General features: G+C 43.3%; 1 protein-coding gene across 3 annotated transcripts; it reads left to right on the top strand.

Moving 5' to 3' along the window:
• Positions 1–424: 424 nt before the first annotated feature.
• Positions 425–17,388, top strand: LOC105828359. Of its 3 annotated transcripts, XR_004963673.1 has the most exons (4): positions 425–1,668; positions 2,995–3,832; positions 8,252–8,508; positions 17,236–17,388. XR_004963673.1 is itself a non-coding variant. In XM_036288286.1 (3 exons), exons 1-2 carry the CDS (start codon positions 855–857, stop codon positions 3,795–3,797), a joined length of 1,617 nt encoding a protein of 538 aa, XP_036144179.1. In that variant the 5' UTR covers positions 425–854; the 3' UTR covers positions 3,798–3,832; positions 17,236–17,385. The 3 variants fall into 3 exon arrangements, 2 of the variants coding, with proteins under 2 accessions (XP_036144179.1, XP_012522106.3); XM_036288286.1 differs by lacking the exon at positions 8,252–8,508 and having other exon boundaries at positions 17,236–17,385; XM_012666652.3 differs by lacking the exon at positions 17,236–17,388 and having other exon boundaries at positions 8,252–9,162.
• The last annotated feature ends 1,034 nt before the right edge of the window (positions 17,389–18,422 follow it).

Raw genomic sequence — 18,422 nt, 5'->3', positions numbered from 1 at the left:
CTGTACAAGACTTAAGGTAGCCGTTAGAGAAAATAGCCACGCTATTATTAGGGGGTTGAATTGTCGACGACCTCTCTCTGTCGGATATTGCATGTCGTTTCACGGTACAATTAAATGCTACTCGCGAAAGCGAGTTTCGACCACTCCGGTTTGATTCGGGCGAATGGTCCAATTAGCGGATCCGATAGCCCAATGTCGTTATCCGCTCGGGGCTCGCGCTTACCTCCGCCCCTGCCGCCGCGCTCTCTCGAGCCGGTGGTGGTTTACTCGCTCGGCTCGGCGGCGTCGGGCCGCTCTCCTCTCCTCTCCTCTCCTCTCTACTCCTGCCCCCTCGCCGCGCGCGCGCGCGCGCCTTCTCTCTTTCTCTCGCGCGGTGCGATGCGGAGCAGCGCGTAGTCCGCGCGCCGCGCGGAGCCGCGCGGAGACGCGCTGAGTCGAATCGAGTCGGGGCGAGCCGCGCCGAGCGGTGCCGAGCGGGACCGACCGCCGGGGTCGAGCGGAGCCGAAAGCCCCCGCGGTTGGTCGCGTCGCGTCGCGTCGCGCCGCGCGTAGCGAGTAGCACCGCGCCGGAGCGTGTGTGTGCGCGCGCGCGCGTCTGTCCGCGCTTACAACTCGCTCTCCGCGCTCCTGTGCCCGCTTCACCGCGCTGCTCTCCTCCGCACCCGGCCGCGAGAGAACGGCCACACACCGCGGGAGAGTCCCGTCGTCGTTGTGTTATCGTATAGCTTCGCGCGTCGCCTCGCCAGCCTCGTCGACATTGTTATTGTTAACGTCATCGTCATCGCCGTCAACCTTCTCGTTTCGTCGCGCGTGTGTTGTACGCCGCGTCCCTTCCGACTGGCCCGCGCGCGTGCATGGACGACACGCGCGCACGAGCCGACGAGGACATAGCCCTGGATTCGTCCCGCTTACGCTCGTCCGCTCGGCTCGGCTCCGCTGCCGCCGCCGCCGCCGCCGCTGCCGCTGCCGCTGCCGCCGTCACTGCCACCGCTGCCAGCAGCGTTGCCGCCACAACCACCACCTCCACCACCTCCTCGGCCGCCGCTGCCACTTGCCACCGCGTCGCGAGACGCAAGAGGAAGAAGAGGAGGCGTCAGCGGCTCGCTACAAGCAGCGACGACGTGCCCGTCGTGGTCGCCTCCCGCAGCGCTACCACGAGTAACGCTGCCGCCGCCGCCGCCGTCGAAACCGACGCCGACGCCGTTGTCGTCCTCGAGCCTGACGCTGTCACCGACGCCGACGCCGACCCCGACGCAAACGCAGCGACCGCCGCGGAAACGACAGACCCGGCGGCGGCGCGGGTCGATAAACTGAGGAGCCGCCTCCTCCTCGGCGAGCAGCACACCGCCGCGGCCGCCGCGGCCGGCGGGGAAGTCCAGCAGCAGCAGCAGGTACGCGTCGGAGGAAGCGGCACGCGCGCGGCGGCCGCCTCCTCCGTCGGCACCACCGCCGGCGTCACCACGCTTCTCAACCGACGCGCCGGCAAGCGCTCGCCACGGCGATGCAACGCCGGCGGACGTAGGAGCGCGATGACGATGGACCTGCAGCGGCTGATCAACGAGGTGCACGCGAGGCCCGCGATCTGGGACCAGAAGAACGTCAACTACCACAACCGCGACGTCATACTGAAGATGTGGCGGGAGATCGCGAGGGCGTGCGAGGTGTCGAGTGAGTATATATGGGGACCCGGACCGGACCGACCGACCCCCTCTCTCCCCCCCGAAACTTACCCCCCGTTCCCCGGAAAATACGTTTTGCGTACGTGTCGCCACGCACGTGCACGTGTGGGTGGTTGCTCGCGAGATTGGCTGGTCGCTCAATGGGTGGGATACGCTCGGATACGTGTCTATTGGTCGTCATCAGGCCTCAGATACCGTACGTAATGTACGTATGATCGCGACCCTGAGATCTCGCGAGCGAGATATCTCGCGATAGTCGCGATACGTAATAATACGAATCGGTAGACGGAGACGGGATCGCGCGCGAGGCAGAGAGGGAAAGAGAAGCGTCGATAAAGAGCAAGAGAGTCTCTCGCGAACGCGGAGGCGGGCGGCCGAACCGCTCGCTGGAACCCGCTCGTCTGGAAGGTCGATAGCTCACGAAAGGAGAGGCGGAGAGATCATAGGCCGCTAGTTCGTACGGACCTCCGCCAGGTTGCACGCCGATACACCGCGCGAGGAATACGCGCCGACCGAACGTCTCTGGCACGGGGGGGGGGGAGAGAGGGGTCTTCTTCCTTTTCTTTCTTTCTTTCCTTTCTTTCTTTCGCGAGCGTGTACAACACAATTGCTGCGTGGTAGCACGTGCGCGCGGAAATGCTAACGCGTCTGTCACGACAAGCGAAAGTAATGCCGAGAGCGTAGGAATAATGCTCCAGGGGCGGAGGAGGGACGCTTTTCTTACGGTACACGTATGCTCTCTCCGAGATCCTTTTAGAAATTAGATTACGTTTAAGGGGCTGCGCAGGATGAATGGAATAAATAACAAGGATCACAGAGAATAACAACTCGATATGAATTGCATGAAGAAAGCATGGAATGCTTCTCATTCTCTGTCCCCTGTTCCCTATTCCATTTATTGTACGCAAACCTCGAATGCTAAAGTAAAAGATACAAAAGTGAATCGAAGTAGTCTTCATTAGTTACAAATAATAATGTGGTAAATTCAGTCGACTTTCGAGTCTCTAATCTTGTTAAATTCGAGAAAAGCTTTGCGAGTAGCAACTATACGTATAAATTTTCTGGAAACGGAATTATTTAGGATGAATCTTTCAAGTTTTTGAAGTAAATTATACGTTTATCAGTAATGTTTTGCTAAAAACTTGATTAGATATAGATTTGAAAATAATTTTATTGGGCCATCAAAAAATAATAATACTCAAACGCAACGAGCAATGTTGCCAAAGTTTTTAACGTTCTAGAAATCTGTTCCTTTTTTTTGCGTGCGATCGCTCTCTTTAAGTCACGTAAAGACGTGGCCGTCGCTCTGTTCCAGCGGATGTCGCCAAGTCCAAATGGAAACACCTGCGCGACAACTTTCGGAACGAGCTGAAAAAGACCTACCGGGGTAAGTGCGACGGTATCGGCGGCACCGAGCACGACTCCAAGTGGGTCTGGTTCAAGAGCCTCTTCTTCCTGCGGGACCAAATGAATTCGAGGGTGATCGGCTGCGCCCTGTCGCAAAATTGCGTTGGCGCGATCGGTATGCGCTCGTCTCCGGACGGCACGCAAATCGAGCCGCAGATCGATATTCTCGAGGGCCACGAGGAGACGCAGTTCGACGACCTGGACGGTGACTCTTGCCAGTCCCTGCTGTCCAACGACGATGGCCTGCATCAGGTGATGCCGCCGCCGAAGATGAACAAGATACTCGGCCGGAAACGGGCGCTAATGGATGTGCTCGACAACGATTATGGCGTGGAGGTGGATCGGAAACGGTACGAGTCGCTGCAGAAACGACTGGCGATCGGGCCCGAGGATGAGGACGACACCTACCACTTCCTCATGAGCGTGCGGAATCCTCTGAGAAGCCTGCCGCTCGACAGGCAGATGTTCGTTCGTCTCAAGATTCAGGAGTTGGTCTACAACGAGATCAATTCGCAGAACCAACAGCAGCAGACCGCGAGCCGTGGAACCTACGACGCCTCCTCGCAGGGCCAGGACGTGAAACCCCCGCGCGCCGGTAACGGCGGCAACGGCGTCGTCAGTGGCGACGTCGTCAGCGATATGTCGAATCCTGTGTCGTTGCTGCAGAACTGCACGGCCGAGGGCACCGGTGACGATGCCTTCTTCGGCTGAAGAGAGCCCGTTTGCAGTTTAATTCGCTAATAAACGTAAGAATTATAATTTTAATAGAGAATAAACGATGGTATTTTTTCAGTAACATTCGCCCGATCATGGCGCCTTTTTCTTCTCATCCCCACTTGTGATGATCCCGCCTCCGACAGATTCCTTTTAACTCGTATTTTCGATTTCAATCCCTAACTGTACAGTAAAATTTTTTTAATTTACAGAATTACTAAAAATATTGAAGAAAACGCAACTTTTTTAACACCCTGGAATGTTATGTTCGTATTTCTCCTTTACATTAACATTGAGTGAAAAATTCACTCACGAAAATAATAATTTTTTAAATATCTTTTCTTTTTGTAACTTCTCATTTCGTCGCGAAATTAAATCTTTCGTGAAATAAAAGTTCGCAAAAGTGAATAAATGACATATATATTTTCACGTTGCGCAAGTGATATAAAATATCTTCACCTTTGTCCCCGGCTGGGCAAGCTTTTTAATTAATGAAGCACCAGTCGCCAATTAGTGTTATTAGCGCCTGCGCGCCTCGCCTATCTACGTCATAGACAAACCTAATTATATTCTACCGTGATAATTGATTTCTCGGTTCGCGTATTGCCGTATTTTTCACTCTTCGTGATTAAAAGGCGCCGGTCACCGTACGGTCACTGAAGCTAATTCTACCCTACGCACGCACAGCAATTAAATAAAGAGAATGCAACGTGAGAGGATATATGATCCCTTGATCGCGGGAAAGCAATCTGAGAGGATAAGCCGGCCAAATTTACCAATGTTGATCATCACGTTCGTTAACCCGTCGCTACGCCAAGTGGTCGCAACTGGTTAATCCGTGTTAGTACAGCGACATATCTAAGCTCGACTATAATATGATCATATCAAACATATAGATAATATCTTTCTTTTCACACATAAATAGTGGTAAATATTTTAACCGCACGTGATTATTATTATAAATTATTTTTCAAGCATTTTTACAACATTCAGCTTATAATGAGAAAAAAAGTTATTAGTCGATTAAATTTCTTCAGTTCAAGTGCTTATGCATTTAACTTGAACATAAAATGCTTGAACTGAAGAAATTTTATTGAAATAAAAAGGCTGCGTTTCGAAATTCACTGACGGTGCTGAAAATCGATAATTCATGTTACATATATTATATAGATTTTCAGTACTGACAGTGAATTTTGGAATGCACCTCTGTTAAATTAATAATTTTCTCAGTGCATATGTAAATTCGATCTCACGCATATGGATCAATAAGCCGATAAAATTGAATAATAATAAGCGATTTTCACATTGACATATAAGGATAAATTCTCATTAAAATTATGTACGTTATATAATATATTCAGGGAACATGTTAACCTATTTACGTCAGTAGAGATCAGCCTTGCGCACGTTATGTGCACTCGTCCTTCCTTTTCATGACGGATCCTGGATGTTTCGACGAGTTTTAAAACTGACTAATGAGGTACGGAACATGAATAGAAGTATATTATCCCATCTGCGCCATTACGACACCTCTCGAGAATTGTAAAACCGCTCACAGCGCTGAAAAGATCATATTTCTCGTAAATCTCTGCTTGTCGACTCTTCTGCTTCTTTGAATTTTTAATAATTAAAGCTGAAAATGTTTTTGCAATCTTACATTCAGTAACCTAATAAGCTGCTTTCATACAAGTGAATTTCGTAAAAATTAAACTCTTTATGGTACATTAAAATAAAGGTATTTCATCTTTTATATGAAATGATCAACTCATGTAGTAAAATTATCAAAATATGCATTATTTCTGGAATTTATATCTCGAATGAAATTGATTTAAGCGAACTAATCATATTTTTCTAATATCGAAACAAACTAATACGTTCTGAAAATAAATGGCCTACTATTTGTTAGAATATTTTTTTTCGGTGCGCACGAGAGAAAACTGATTGTGAGTAAAATATGGGGCCGTTATATAGTCACGATATTATTCCACCCTACACGTTACAAGTGGAATAGAAAAACAGAATTCTGTCCGGATTGTGTTGATGGGTGAACATCGATCATTTAATGCGCCACGCGTGTTAGAACAGCGCGTATCAATCATGTTTAAAAAAAAAACGTCTCACTTTATCACAACGATGATTAAGTTTGATAAGAAAAGTAATATTATTATTATTAAGTACATAATTATTAACTGTTCTAATGTATTAACTACTAATTAAGTTTAAAGAATTTTAATTAATGAAAAACGGCATCAAATTATGTAATAAAAATTGCTACAGGAATATTTTTTTAGATTTCCAAACTTTTTAGAAATTTACAATAATAGGTTGAAGATATTACACCGATATACAAATAACGTAAGAAATGAGAAATGCCATTTTTAGGTCGAATCTTGACTTACAGCAATATTTTCATATTAATTGTTAAATATATTTAGAAATTTAAGTGACAACGAAGTTTCGATATATCAAAAGATATATTTTATTACACTGCGGATGATTTACAATTTGCTTAATTTTACGATCCTTTCTCCCGAAACTTTACGGATCTGGAGATTTTACAACAAGCCGTCGTCGATTCAATTAACGTAAATTTTATAACTCGATTAACGGCGATACTTCATCCAATTGCGTTATGTACCGACGTCGTCGCCAAGTTAATGGACAGTTATTATGTTGGACTATCGTCCCCGACCGTCGGATAATGCCGATGGATATTGCGGCGGATGGGCGATATGGAAGCGCTAATTTTGTTGTCGCGCCGGGTAAGCCGCACCGAGATGCAAAGTGCATGTGCAATGCGCTCCCTGATACCGGCCACGTGTACGCACGCACGCATGCATTGTCCCCCTGTATCACGGCGTTTGCATCACGGCGAGTGCCTCCTCGCGAGGCTATCGAGCGTGTATTCCGATCCGGCATTCCTCGCTCTCGTTGTTCTATCGCGTGCGGCTGATTAATCCTCACAAATTTTTTATTGTGGCATAAACGACTCTTACGCAGGTCGCTCGAATCCAGCAAGGTTTTTTTTTTTTTTTTACGAGAACACTCGAGAGGCTTCGAAAAATATGGCAATCACTTAAACGAACGACGTTTCTATATATCGAACTGATGTATCGAATCTCGAGAGGCAATCTGATTGATGGCGAAAGAACGAAACGAACACCCTTCTGGAGCTTTCGAGAAAAGAACTCGGGGGGGGGGGGGAAAGAGAGAGAGAGAAAAGTTAATCTTCTGAACTTTAAAAAGAATTCTCACGAGCCGCGCCGGTCCGTAGGGCGATCGTTCAATCTGCCGCCAAGTGTTTTTACTTGCTGTACACGAGAGCGATCATGGTCGGCAACTTATGTATAGAGTGCGTGTGGAGAATTCCACGCTCGTATTAATGTGAGTATGAAAATTTCACACTCGTGATTTAAGCAATTTTGTCCCAAAATTATTTATGAACTGTGACGAGAGCTACCTCCACGAACTGTAACATTATATGGTTGGAGTAGCCAAAAAAACTGTTGAAAATTTTTAGAAAATAGGCTTTAATTTGTTGAAAAATCAAATTTCTTGATTTATCAAATCAACGAATGACATGTAGTATAAGTGCGAGACAAGTCCAAATCAAATCTCTTTAGATTTGTTTTGAACTTGTCTCGCACTAACACTATATGTCATTCGTTGATTTGATAAATCAAGGAATTTTATTTCATTTTATAAAAAAATTTGTTACAGTTTTTTTCACTACTCCTTCCACCTATTAATCTAATCGAGCTTAATTTAGCAGAACTCCATGCACACTCGGAATTTCGCTAGGTTCCGGGCTGTGAGAGCGATAATTGTATCGTTCGCGAACTTTTCATCTCAACAACGCGCGCGCAGCATCCGCGGCTTCATCGCCGCGGAATTGTCGCTCCATTATATAGGCGCGCAGCCCTACGTATTGACTGGAATCGCGCGATATACCACGATGCACCGTGACTGTTGTGAGAGCTATGTAACAACGTGATGCCACTGACATCGCGCGCGGGTCCGCTGAATACGACGTATTGTGCGACGTCCCGTCTCCGTGCCGCTCGCCCGAGCGCCGTCCCGATAACGTCGTTCGCGGAGAGAGTCCTGAGTGAGTTTGCACCAGTTTCCGAGGTGGTTGCGCCGCGCGCGTGCGGCTGCAACGCTGCCGGTTATTGAACATCGAAGCGACGCGCGCCTTTGAGTTTAATTAAACCAGGTTATTAAGGGGACGGCGCGACGGCGCGCCGTCGAGGTGGTAGAAGGTAGACGAACTGGTTCGACATACAGACCTGGCGTTCGTAGAATCGGCAAATTTCGTCCCTCGCGAAGGATTGTAGATAAAATTACGATTAGGTTTTAATTTCGAATCCCTTTTTGCGAAACCATCCCTTTTTGCGTCTATTCGTTTACCGTGATCCCGATTATCACCATCCTCTTTTTCCAATTTTCAGGTAAAGAACCACCGAGAGAAAGAGAGAGAGGGCCGCGCGGATTATATATCCCAAACTCATTCATCTCTGTTCCCTTCCTGATCCTTCCAAGGCAAGAATTCACAACGTGACGAGGTAACTTTTCGCCCGGCTAGAACGGCCGTCTAGACGAGATGCACTGTAACACGGCATTTTGCACCGACTTGAATGGCTTAATCGAAAGTCCGGCCCGCGCCTAATGCATCGCTTTCTCAGTTTTTCTCTACTAAAGCAGATTAGTAAGTACCCCCTTCTTTTTATCCTCTTACCCTTCGTTCTATTTCTTTTTGCAACCTCTAACAAATTGTCCGAGAGGACCTTATACGTTATTAATTTTAAATGGATTGAGATATCGGCGACATAAAATAAAACGAAAAGCAGAATAAAAATGAAGTTGAACTTTTAAAATATGTAATTTAGAGTTGTCGGATTATAAATCTTTTCCAGTTTCTCTAACATATTATAAATATTTCAAGAGCTCGTCTTTGAAATTGTTCTACGCGAAAAACGGCAACTCCGTCGACTACAATTAATCGCGAACAAGGAACACGTTTACTTTTCGGTTCGGCCGACAAAGTACGAAAACGAGCGAATACGGGACATCACAAAGATTCACTTTGATCATAAAGTGAAATGCAATCACTTCCTATTCTCTTTTTCTACCGCTACCGTGTGTCAGACCAGCGTGTTCCATAAAAGAGTTCATCCTCTATGACCCGAGGCTCCATGTTCAATATTACCTATCCTACTCCTCTTTTGGCAAAATAAATCTCGCAAATTTGTCTTACGATAGAACAATGACCGACATGCAGTTTGTTCAACGATACGAACGTGATTGCATTATCGTCAGGTAGATAGTCAAAATCGAAATTGACGTAATAAGGAAGTTGAAATAAAAAAATTGTACCATAAATAGAAAAAAGTACATGGTAGCAGAAATAATCTTTTAGAAATGACAAATTATGTGTCCCCAAGACGAGTGGCATATTTTTCAAATATTGATTTTTGAAATCATGAAAAATTAACGATTGCAATTGTAACAATAAGGGAACAAAATTAATATTTCAAGAAAAGCATAAAGTATTAAAACAAAATAAAATTTCAAAACTCTGAGAAAAATTAATGAGTAGAAATTAATGAGATTTCTTTATTACTTGGAAATTTAAGCTGATAAATTATTATTCCAAGTATTACAATTTTTAAATAAGGGGGAACGACTGGTTAGTTTTGTGAGTGATACGTAATAAAAGAATGATAATAAAAAATAATAAAAACATACCTGTGTTGTTTTGTCGCAAGGCCTGTCAGGCGTTCTTCTTTTTCTCGTACCATACACACACACACACACACACACACACACACACACACACATATATATTCACACAACGCATAATCGCGAAAATACGATTAATTATAATAGTTTGCACGACATATACGACATTTGCGCAGCCTCGTGAAATAAACGAAACATTAATAAACGACACGGGGATTTTCGTAACTGTATACGATCCAACAAAACTCGCTTGTCGCTTTAATCCCGACAAAGCCCAGAAATAGAGAAGCTATATTTAATCTGATAACGTAATGCGAATTACGTTTGAAAATCAATCGTCGACGTAGTGACATCGATCGTGACGACGCGACAATTAATAATTTCAATCGTATCGAATTTAATTTCAAATGAGCAGCCAGTCGCGCAAAGTATTCATGTAAATAGCGGCCGACACGAATTCCCGCAAAGTGTTAATCATAGATATCCGATCACTCGAGAGGATAAGCGTTAAGAAACGTTCGCGCTTCGAAAGGATAATGCTGCGACGATATGCATGGTGTGGTTCGCGCGATCACCTTCTCACTCCAGTGTCGTCCGCGAGAATGATAACACGGCGTATCCTTGCGTAACGGCAGCGGCGGAGTGTACACAACACACGCCACGCATGACGTACGAGTGTAAAAAAAAAACAAACAGGCACCGGTGTATTCTGTCAACGCTCAGCGTTATGACGAAGCTCGGACGCTTATTCAAAATAACCGTAGATATTACATCGCTTATATTAAATAATTGCATTCTAAATCCCCAAGTATGTATTTTTAAAAAAACGCTTCATTCGCGTGGGCGTGTGATTTTGTTTTTGGTGTAAAAATAACACACTTATGTCGCATAAAAAAACGAATTTACATATTTAAACACGTTTTGCTGTTATTTTTGCACATTTTTTTCCACAGTTGGATTTTGCAGTGTAAAAGAACGAAATTACGAGATAATGCCGTAGGGCGTTCCCTTCGATCTTTCTTCTCACGCAATCTCCATTCGCAAAAAAAAGCAGTGCAAATTTTATTGGGTTAACCAATAATTTTGCGCGAATTTATCCGTAAATAAAAAGGGATTTTTTTAAATCAAAGGCAATAAAGTTAATCAAGAAGGTGGCTGTTGAGAACTTTCCATTATCATTTAGCAGCTTCATAATCCCTTGTTCAATTTTTCTCGACGAAAAATTAAAACCATTTAGAAAATTACTGGCCAATTTAATATTATTTTCATGCGGCATTCGGTAATGACGATCGTTTCTCTGATTGCACTTTAATTCGATTGTATCTCGCGCCTCGAACTTTTCATCATATTGAATGTAATTTCAACTTGAAATACGCGAATCGCCGAACAAGTTCATAAAATATAGCGCAGGACACAATTGGGGTTTGATCGTCGAAATGAATATTGAAAAGAACAAAAACAAAGACTAGTGTCACGGTAAAAAAAACGAAATATCTTTTGGGAGCAGCGACTAGCTGACACTTGAGCTTGTTGTTTGTTTTGTTTGACTATGCTGCCTATGTATTTGTCCGTTATCCTATCATTCGTACATTGAAACTCAAGCCGATCGAGACAACCGTGTGATCCGTTTCGTGTTTTATGCATTATCGCTGATCAAAATGTGATCATTCCCTTGGTTAGCGTCTATCGACGAGCTGTCTGTATCATGAACACGATATACCTTGATATGTAAGTGTCAATTACTGATAATTAATGAGCGGTAAATATACGAACAACTCTATGCAATATTGTTCAATTCTGTTCGCTTATACAATTAAAAAATTATTAGGATCGTGATATTTTTGTACGAACTAGTATTAAGTAATATACATGTTGTAATATATACTAACAATGAAAAATCAATTTGTAGAAAGACGTAAAGGTGAAACAGCTAGAAGAGAAGCATCGTTAAAATACTCATTTTCACGTTTAAATAAAACTTCAGAGCACTTTAGCTATTACCTTCAGCATTTTATGGTTTGGTTACATCACCGTACTCTGCAAGCATGTTTTTGCAAGTTTAACAATTTACGTCTCGTCTCCAGTGGGAGTTTCTAAATTGCTAAACCCGGGTAACCTTCGCTCGTTATCCGCGGATATCGGAACGATTCGAAATAATTCCGGGAGCGCCGTCTGAGCGCGAGACGCGACCGCGGAGCATAATTCCCGGCTTGAAATGAAGATTTCAAACGGAATCTGCTTACGTCGTCGGAGAGATAAAAATCCTCCTCGTCTCTTTCAATCCCGGGTACGCCGGCCCGGATGGACGGAGAGAATGACGAGGAACGAGAAGAGAAGCGGATCTAATTTCCATTCGCGCAGACAAAGCGGGGGAACGCCTCTCGCGGCGGAGGAAAAAAGCGGTAAGACCGCATCCCTTCGAGTGAAGCTCATCCCGTCGTCGTCGAGAAGCGCAGACTGATACGTGACCCTTTTTTTTCCCCCCCTCTTCGTCGCCTCGGTGGCGAGTCGGACGCACTACAAAGAGGCATTTTATTGCAATTCGAGAATACCGTAAATAAAGGACGACGCCACGACGATCGGCGCCGTTTCTCGAGCCACTGAACCGATATTCCGCCCTAAGGGAGAAAAGGGAGAACTCTCTCTGTCGCTGATGCTATCGTATTCATGACGTTCCCCTTTATGCAATGATAACAGAACAATTACCAGACGAAGCTGTTATCCGACTTTTCAGCTCGAACAATTCCCAAGTTTTCTGCTTTTTTCCTGCAACCTGATCTCTGAAAGTGACTACATCGTTGAATTGGTAATCCAAGGATGATCGATCCGACGAATAATAACTTATTTATAACGATAATTTATTCTTTACGGCGATTATGTCGATGTAATTTATGTCTCGTAACTCAACTTTCGCGCGCGAGAACGTGGCATATTCCCTCCCCCCCCTCCCGTCTCTCATCGGATAAGAAGAGAGGCCCGCGTTCGCGCGGTATCGTTAATTTATCTTCGTGTAAAAGATAATCCCCACCCCCGCTCAATTTCGCAAAGGATTGTAACGCGCCACCGTTTCCTCTCCTTTCCCTTTATGGACACGGCGCGGCGGACGGTGCAGGACACGCAAAACCTCCCGTCCGGCGTCTCCCGAGGGCATCTCTCGCAGCAAAAAACGAGACAATGTTGAACCACGTTGATTAATGCGCTCTCGCGAGGATACGTCCGCCTTGAAGTTTCTTTGGGATTCCTTCTTCTTTACGCTTACATGCGCACGCGCGCGCGCACACACACGGGTAGGACACGTCGGTGATGTGAGGGGGAGGGAGGGAGTTTCCCCCTGAAAATCGCGGGTCCCGACCGCGCAAAAATGCGGTCGCGGCCTCTGATTAATGTCCGACGCGCGTAAAATATATCGCCTGCCGCATTGCCGGCCGCAGGCACGCGAAAAAGAAAAAATAAGGAAGAGAAAACGCGCTTCCGCGCGCGACTTCGAGCTAACGGACTTCGTACAAAGGACGATAATTACGAAGTACAATAAAGGGAGAAATATCGGCTACGGTCTTTTCGCCGAGGAAATATCGTCTCCTCGAAGTTTCTGGCTCTGTTACAACGTTCCATAATGAATTCAAGGTAGTACGTCTTATCAACGTATATATACACGAATGTAAATTTTAACGGGAAAGTCGCGCAGGACGTTTATTTAAAACTTGACCAATTAAAAACTAGTCCTATATTTCTTTAGCCTCTCAAACGTAATATTGACTAGAAATAATAAACAATGTGCCAGTAACCGCCAACTTTGCATATATAAAAACGTGTACATCAATTTATAATTTGCATAAATCAATACTAACTCTTAATTACTATTGGCATTGTTCATTATTTCTAGATTTATTCGTCAGAGTTTTAATCAATTTTTCTTTTTCATTATTATTATTATTATTATTATTATTAACATTGCGGATTTTCTGACGGTTATATAAAATTTAATATACATTAATACATAAATCAAATATACACGTATGTAATATAGCGCGAATTATACGCAATTGCAGAGGATAACAATTATCAGACTGACAGACCATTCAAGAGTAATGAGCATGATCCAGATCGGCCAATAGCCGAGTTTGGCGAGGTCGAAAGATCGCGATGGGTCAAAGGGCAATAATGCAACCTCTCTCCGTGCACTTGTAATTGCACCGGTTATTCGCACGCGGCCGCAGTACCGAAAACCGTTGGTTTCCACCACGTTATTACGTGGATTCGACGTCGATGCCTTGTCTCGCACGTAATTGCGAGTTACGTTTCGCTCTCGTAATTGCCCCGTACGCATTGCAAAATGAAAGCGATCCACGTAAATTAGCAGTTGCATTATTACAAACAGACACGCCGGATTCAGCGAGAGATACCTCCAGCTGCGCAGTTTCATTGACGGATTTGATTTTTCCTCTCGATAAGAATCTCTAACTCGATAGAATCAACTTCTAGAATTGTTCCTTTTGCTTCGAATTCAGAAACGTCGCGTACGATCGAAGTGAGTCTTTTATATGAGCAACTTTAACGTCACTTCGACTATCACCGCCCGTGTCCCAACTTTTCCCGCTATATAGTCTCAATCGCCGCGATGCAAACGCCGCAACCTGTCACCGCAATATTGCACAAGAGGCACGCGGTAAAATACCGATGCAACATGCGGCCGGGTTTATTGCGCGCGACGTGTATTCGCTCTATTAACGAATAATCGGGTCGCCGTCGCGACGACTTTAATTCATGGATCATTCGCACGGTGACAGTTTATCTGCATGCCCCATCGACTGATAGTGACTCCCGGTTTTACGGGGAGCAAACCTGTTTCCACAGCTGTCACATTTAAGACGGCAGGACGTGCTCGTGAGCCAAAAACAAAGTAGATTCGCAAGATGTCGAGCGAGAAAGAAGGATATTGTAACTGTCCTGCTCAATTCTGCCTGTTCGCTGACGTTCTTATCGTCTTATCAGAATTAATTAGATTAAAGTAGCATGTAAGAGCAGAGTGAAAAAGTCGGTTCTGTTATTACTGAAGATGTGAACGTCCGTGGAAAGCTGTAATTGGCCGATCAAATTTTTTAGAAAATTGCAAATTAGACATTGCAACTGAATCGACGGACAGCTACAAAAATAGATATTTTTAAGAAAACTTAAAATTTTAGAAAAGATGAGAAACATCGTGTTAATCATTTTATTCCGCAATTATTTTCTTTTATATGAGAACTTGACGCGATTTTAAAACTTAGAGAAATTAGGATGATTAATTGAGGAAAATTAAATGATTCTATCTATTTTAATCACGGACGACGTTTTTTAAATAAATTATTTTGACATATGTTGGAGAGAGAATGCGCGCGCGCGCAAGAGAGAAATAGATAAAATATAAATATTAAAATCAGAATGGCATTCATTTGAAATCTTTAAAATTTTTAATTTTTATATTTCAGTATTAAATTAAATCTGTTGCAACTGACATAGTTTAAGTGAAAAAGTCTGATGGAATTATTAAGTTCTGGATGTTAATGGATAGCGTTATCAAATCGAAGCGTATCATAAACTTTAATTATCGAGAAGTATTAACTTTTAACGACGCTAAAGTCCAGTCGTAGTTAGCTCATAAGGGAAAAAAAGGAAGTTTTTGTCATCCTATGATCGTTATTGCAATAAAATATATCCAAATAGTATTATGTTGTAAAAAAAGAGTCTCTAAGAATCAAGTATTTCAAAAAATAAATTAGACGAAAATGACATTGACAAAGTGTCTTAATTTTTACTTAAATTATGATTGCTATATCGAGAAATATATCAGTGTTTATACAGAGAGGATATATTCACAGGCAAATTTTCACAAGAAGTAAACTCTCTGAATAATGATATTTCCGAGAAAAGTACTCTTTTCTATTCTCATAGCATAGAAGGATAATAGAAAGGCGTGTAGCACGCAAATGCATCGAGTGAAACGAGTTGAGGGAAAGAGAGGGAGAGAAAAGAGGGGAAAGCACTCCGCGTCTCGTCAGTAAGAATCTCGCAAGTGTTGAAGGCAGTACGTTTGTCCGTCGCGACATAAAATACGTTTTTCGAGAACGAATAACGTGATTTTTCAATCGTCGTCTACGCCGAATATCACATTGCTTAGTTTCATTCTCCCGAACGTTCAAGTACATTGTAATGAGAATTGTGTGCTTTAGAATGTTGTCCCGTTATAGGTATGTTATACGTTGTATGTTAAATATAAACGGTATATGTAAATAAGTATGCAAAATGCATAGGTTATTTCAGAAAAACCGATGTGTGCACTGCACATTTATAAAACAATCAAAGTCAAAGAATCTATGCAGTAAAATAACGCTACGCGATTTTGACATTTGTTTTACTAGCGTTTAAATTATTTATTTTGGTGTAATATATTGTTTTAAGTATATAAAATGGGAAGAAAACATATTTCAATAAAATAATAAAATAAACTCGAGATTGTTAAGCTGCATTATTTAAGAAAATAAATCTAAAGAATTGAAAAGTTTAAACTTAAATATAAATTAGAAACGTTTTTACTTTTCCATCATAATCCTAACAAATCGTTAATATACATTAAATATTTGGTACGTAATTGAACGTTGGCAACAAGGAAAGTTTTTGAAATCAATTAAGATAAAAAAAGGAGGAAGAACATTCGACAAGGTGGAAAAGCTAGAAAGTAAGAATCTGATACACGGCCCAATAGTCGTGCCAATCATCGACCATCTCTCGCACAATACTGCCTCGTAACAGACGCGGGATTATTTTGCTCTCCAGATACAATTTAATTCTTCTAAATGCCGCGCAGCTCTCACGTTCGTCGGAATCTGCGGGAAAGTGACGGAAATACGATCGTCTCGCGTTACCGCGAAGTGGAATCGCTATCGCGTCGCATCGTTTTACGTCGGCCACTTGATTATTCGGTAAATATCAACAGCGCCCCATCAACGAGATCGTCACCGAAACCTGCGTACATATTTCGAAACGTGATAGTGCAATTTGTTAAAAAAAAAAAAAAGCATTACGCGCTTCTCTTCTTTTTCGTAATCGCGTATGTTATTAAAGATCGTAAACCAAAACTCGAGTATAAAAGGATTGCTGTTACACTCGCTGATCGCTCATCGTTTATCAGTTATTTTGATAAAACTCGCGGTAAGACTTGAATTTTCGCGGGAGCCCGTCCGTGTCACGTGTCCGAGCGGCGAGGGGTCAACCGGGGGTCACGTGACGAACATCGCGGGCAACTTCAGTCGCCTCGCGCCACTCGCATCGTCTCGCGGTCGAGTCCGCGGTGGCTGGCTGTATTTTTCCGTGTGTACACGTTGAACGACGAATTTTGTGCGCGAACGAGCGTCGGGAGGGTCGAATCGAGTGACGGGCGAGTAATGCGAGCATTCGAGTGAGTCAGTCGGATCGACGTGCGCCGTCTCAGTGCGATTTTTGTTACTGTATTCGGCCGTCTGTCGCGGCGACCGAGATGTCTGGCGCACGTATTCGCTACATTTTCGTGTTATTGTTCACGCGAGCGACGTCGGGTTGACCGCTGAAGGACAGATTTGAAAGATCAATTTTAGAGCCGGGTGTTTCACGTTTCCGTCATTCTGATTACGTTTTGACTTTTCGTCGTACGAAATAACGGGTGAATTTTTCGTGACAGATTACTCGGTGTGTGCGACCGCCATCAGTCGCCTGTGCATGTGGATGGTTATCTGGAGTAAGGAAACAGTCGGCGGACACCAGGAGGTCGTCGTCATAATCGCGCAGGAGGGAACGAGGAAACAGCGGTCACGTTATGGTATGTGATGAATTATTATATTATATTATACTTTTACATTTGATACGCTGGATTCGTTGTAATTTTTGTAGTTTTTAATAGTACTATTTGTTAATTTTAAGCGAATAATTTTATTCTCATCGTTATTATTGGCAGAGGCAGTAGACGAAATATTATTATTATTATTACTAGACTAAAAAAATCTGTATATGATGTCCAATTAGACGAAATTCAATTATTCAACAAAGTTCCACTATAAAATTTAACATTTTTAAACTTCTTCGAAAATTATTATAACTTAACGACAATATTAATTATATTATAATATATAATATATTAAAATAATATATTATATAAAGTTATCGTATTTATTTGCTTAGATCGCATATGAGCAATTCAGCATCAAACATATGCATTTCATAGGAGCCAAATTAACACATCGGCAATTTTTAATAAAAAAATAACAACATATTTATGTTATTGTTTAACAATCTGTTTTGTACAAAATGTCTTTTTAAAAAAAATATTGCCAGAAATAATCGAATGAAATATCATCGTTATCATTGAGATATTTAATCGAAAATATATTTCGTTGTTTTATTCCAATCAAAATAAAAATCCAAGATACAAAATTAGATGGCGCGAAGTTATCTGGCAAAGTTATAGAGAAGATCCAGCGCATCTCGCGCATCTTCGAGCGTGCTCGTCGGAGAGATTATCGCCCGTGCGGTGTTTAATAAATATATTAAGTATCCCTAGCGGGGAGATACGCGCGACGCGTGTATTTATGCGTCGGCGTGTGATACGTAATCAATTTTCTGCGGAAACTTAATCGAGCCCGGTCGTCGTCGTCGGCTCAAACGAGAATTTCTGCGATCGCGCGATAAGATGGTTGGACTTCTCGTTCCCCCGCCGCGTACTTTTCGTGTACGCGACCGTTATTTAAAACGGCATATGTGTGCACTCGTGTGGTTCGGTGCACCTAACGCCAATGATAAGAGGCACGAGTTGCTGTTATCGGACGATTCCGCTGATCGGCGTGTGTCAAGCAACGCGTTGGCATTTTCCGC

Source organism: Monomorium pharaonis, chromosome 6 (assembly GCF_013373865.1).
Source record: "Monomorium pharaonis isolate MP-MQ-018 chromosome 6, ASM1337386v2, whole genome shotgun sequence".
NCBI classification, from domain to species: Eukaryota; Metazoa; Arthropoda; class Insecta; order Hymenoptera; family Formicidae; genus Monomorium; species Monomorium pharaonis.
Note: the sequence above shows the minus strand (reverse complement) of the source record. Positions and strands in the feature narration are given on the sequence as shown.

What these genes read in the sequence shown, in the direction of transcription:
- LOC105828359 (XM_036288286.1), top strand. Translation starts at nt 855, where the DNA reads ATGGACGACACGCGCGCACGAGCCGACGAGGACATAGCCCTGGATTCG. An exon ending in GAGGGCGTGCGAGGTGTCGA is followed by an intron (nt 1,669 to 2,994) that starts GTGAGTATATAT and finishes GCTCTGTTCCAG; the next exon opens with CGGATGTCGCCAAGTCCAAA.